The sequence below is a fragment of the Apium graveolens genome, chromosome 3 (genome assembly GCF_009905375.1).
Source record: "Apium graveolens cultivar Ventura chromosome 3, ASM990537v1, whole genome shotgun sequence".
NCBI classification, from domain to species: Eukaryota; Viridiplantae; Streptophyta; class Magnoliopsida; order Apiales; family Apiaceae; genus Apium; species Apium graveolens.
Window position 1 is genome coordinate 107,399,352 of NC_133649.1, and position 4,024 is coordinate 107,403,375.

The 4,024-nt window shown below is 33.9% G+C and overlaps 1 protein-coding gene across 1 annotated transcript; it reads left to right on the forward strand.

Annotated features, from left to right (window-relative positions):
• Positions 1–275: 275 nt before the first annotated feature.
• LOC141714511 (uncharacterized) lies at positions 276–3,244 on the forward strand. Its single transcript, XM_074518027.1, has 4 exons — positions 276–623; positions 728–1,562; positions 2,441–2,899; positions 3,015–3,244. Exons 1-4 carry the CDS (start codon positions 276–278, stop codon positions 3,242–3,244), a joined length of 1,872 nt encoding a protein of 623 aa, XP_074374128.1.
• The last annotated feature ends 780 nt before the right edge of the window (positions 3,245–4,024 follow it).

Consider the following 4,024-nt stretch of genomic DNA (forward strand, 5'->3'; position numbering starts at 1 on the left):
TTGGCAAAAGACTGAGATGTGTCTGTTGGCAAAAGACACATATGTTGACATCCATCTATAGGTGTTGCATTGAACAATTTTGGGGTTGGTTCATTTTCTTGAAATTCACAACAAAAACACATTCTCTCTTCTTGCAGAATTTCTGACTTTATCCGATTGATTTATTTGGGTGAACCACAAATAACTTCAACCTGAAAGTGTTCACACAACTTCGGAAAAATCCAAGTTACTACCATTTTTTCCCAACATAGATTGAAGTTATTTTTTTTCTGAAGATGACGAACGGAGAATCTGCAAAAGATATGACAAACAAGTTTGCAAAACTGGACAAGTTTGAGGGTCAGGATTTTAGAAGATGGCAGAAGAAGATGCATTTTCTGTTGACCACACTGAAGGTTGTGTATGTTACCCCTATGCCAGAAGTGATTAAGAATGAAACTATTGAACAAACAAGGAAGCGCTGCAAATGGGAAAACGATGATTACATCTATCACGGTCACATCTTGAACGGTATATCTGATTCCCTTTTCGATGTATACCAAAATGTTGATTCAGCGAAAGAATTGTGGGATTCTCTTGAATCCAAGTACATGGCAGAAGATGCTTCTAGTAAGAAGTTTCTGGTCAGTAATTTTATGAACTATAAAATGGTCAATTCTAGACCGGTGATGGAACAATACAATGAATTGTTAAGGATTCTGGAACAGTTTGTTCAACACAATTGAAGATGGATGAATCTATCTCTGTTTATGGTGTTATAGACAAACTGCTACCATCATGGAAGGATTTTAAACACACCTTGAAACATAATAAAGATGATATGACACTGGTTGAACTTGGAAGTCACTTCAGAATTGAAGAGGCTTTGAGAACTCAAGAAATTGAGAATAATCCTAAGGGCAAGAACCAAGTCAGTGATTCTTCTGTAAATATTGTTGAAGATGGTGGACCTTCTAAGAAATCTAAGGATGACAAGGGTGATAAACAGAAGTTTAAAGGAAACTACAACTCTTCCAACAAAAATCCTAAGATGGCATGTTGGAAGTGTAGCAAACCTGGACATTTCAAGAAGGATTATCGGGTTGGTAAAGGCAAGCAGGAAAAGCAAAATGCTGGTCCAAGTGGATCCAAGGATCCAGAAAAGCAACAAGATCAGATGTTAATACAAAATTATAATTCTTGTCAGAATTACGTATCACTAATATCTGAGGCATTTTATGTGCAGGATGATAATATTGCTTGGTGGATTGATTCAGGAGCAACGAGTCATGTATGTAAAGATCTTCGTTGGTTCATAGACTTTCAACCAATCGAAGATGGATCTATCTTAAAGATGGGAAATGTTGCAACTGAACCGATCAAAGGAGTAGGATATGTCAAGCTAGTTTTTACTTCTGGAAAATGTATATTATTAAATAATGTGTTGTATGTTCTGGGGATTCGAAAGAATCTCTTGTCTGGTGTTGTATTAAATAATCATGGATATAAACAAGTTTATGAAAGTGATAAGTATATCTTGTCAAAACATGGTAATTTTGTTGGCTTTGGCTATTTATGTAATGGTATGTTTATGTTAAATGTAAATACTCAATTTAATAAAGAATCTGCTTGTATGGCTTCTACTAGTACTAGCAACAGTTTGAATAAATCAGAATTATGGCATGCTAGATTAGGACATGTACATTATAAAAGAATAAAGGATATGTCTAAAATGAGTCTCATACCTGCTATTGATTTAAACAATGAAAAATGTAAAACATGCATGTTGACAAAGATAACTAGAATGCCCTTTAAAGATGCTAATAGGGTGTCTGATGTATTAGAACAATACATAGTGATTTATGTGATTTTCATTCTACACCATCATTAGGAAATAAAAAGTATGTAGTTACTTTTATTGATGATGCTTCTAGATATTGTTATGTATATTTGTTGCATACAAAGGATGAAGCTGTTGACTTCTTTAAAATATATAAAGAAGAAGTAGAGCTACATCAGAGTACCATGATTAAAAATTTACGTACTGATAGAGGAGGAGAGTATTATGATCCGGTATATTTTCGATCTACTAGTATAGTACATCAAACCACAGGTCCTTATACACCACAACATAATGGCGTGGCAGAAAGAAAGAATAGGACTTTGAAAGAAATGGTTAATTCTTTGTTATCCTACTCGGGTTTGAGTGAGGGTTTTTAGGGTGAGGCTATGTTAACAACTTGTTATTTATTGAATCGAATTCCTAGTAAGAGAAATAAGATTACCCCTTATGAACTTTGGTACAAAGAGTCACCAAAATTGAATTTTCTGAGAGTTTGGGGATGTAGAGCAATTGTAAGACTCACTGAACAAAAAAGAAGACACTTGGGTGAACGAGGTATAGATTGTATTTTTGTTGGTTATGCTGAGCATTCCATCGCATATAGATTATATGTGTTAGAATCAAATGACTATGTGTCTGTGAACTCGATTATTGAGTCAAGAGATGCTATCTTTGATGAAAACAGATTTACGTCTATGCCTAGACCAAGGGACATGCTTCAGAATTCTTATAGTAAGAACTCAGTTTCTACTGAAGATGTTCATGGACCGTCTGAACCAAGGAGAAACACTAGAGCTAGAAAAGTGAAGTCTTTTGGAGATGACTTTCATCTTTATCTAGTTGAAGATCCTAGAGATGAAATTGAATATCAATACCAATATTATTTTATTATTGAGGATGATCCAAAAACTTTTTGTGAAGTTATGACATCAAGGGATGTTACATTCTGGAAAGAAGCTATCCAGGATGAAATGGTATCTATCATGAATAATAATACATGGGAATTGAGTGATCTGCCCCCTGGCTGTAAAGCATTGGGAAGCAGATGGATCTTCAAAAGGAAAATGAAGGTGGACGGTACAATAAATAAGTTTAAAGCTAGATTGGTTATTCAAGGCTTTAGACAAAAGAAGGGATTGATTATTTTGATTTGCTCCTGTTGCTAGGACTTCCACTATTATGTTGTTAATAGCACTTGTTGTTATACACAACCTTGTCATTCATCAAATGGATGTGAAAACTGCATTCTTGAATGGTGAATTAGATGAAGAGATTTATATGAAACAACCCGAAGGGTTTGTTATGCCTGGTTATGAGAACAAGGTGTGTAAGTTGAAGAAATCACTTTATGGTCTAAAACAAGCACCGAAGGATTGGCATGATAAATTTGATAATGTGGTCTTGTCTAATGGTTATTGTTAGGTCCCAATGTGTTTGTAGAAGGGGGGGTTGAATACAAACAGTACCAAATAATCGAATTAAATGCGGAATAAAAATATGAAACAAAATTCAAGTTAAATAAGAATATTATTAAACTTGAAAGGTGTTACAACAACTGTATCGATTACAAGGAATTAATCTCAAATTATTATCACAAATCTAGAATAAATTCGACATGAACTTTTTCTATTTTTGCAATAAAAAGATTTAAATGCTAAACGCAATTTGAGATTAAGTTCTAGGGATTTTGATCCGCTAGATAGTTACACAAGAACAAGATAATAATTTCTAGTGGTTTGGATTTAACTTTACAAACTAAAAATTGATGATCTTGAATTAGCAGAGAAAATGAAATATTGCTTCTGCTTCTTTTCTTTTTGTTGTGTTCTTGGTTTTGTTGACTTGTGTTCTGTGTAGATGATTATGAATGTATGTTGCTTCTGTTCTTTATAAATCAATCAACAGACTCTCATTGAACTGCGAGACAATCCTGAGCTCAGCAAGACAATCGGTAGGACTATTGATTGTACTAGCAAGATAATCTGATTGAACTACAATGACTTTCGGTATGACAATCAGTTGAACTAGTAAGACAATCTCCTTCCCAGTAGAACTTTCGGTATGACTATTGAAATGACTTGGCATGACAATCGGTATGACAATTCAGATTGTCATGCTAGTTCATTTTCAATTGTCTTGCTGATTTAAGACTGTTTTTAATCCAATTAAACTTCTGAAAATACTTAATATTAATTCTGAATT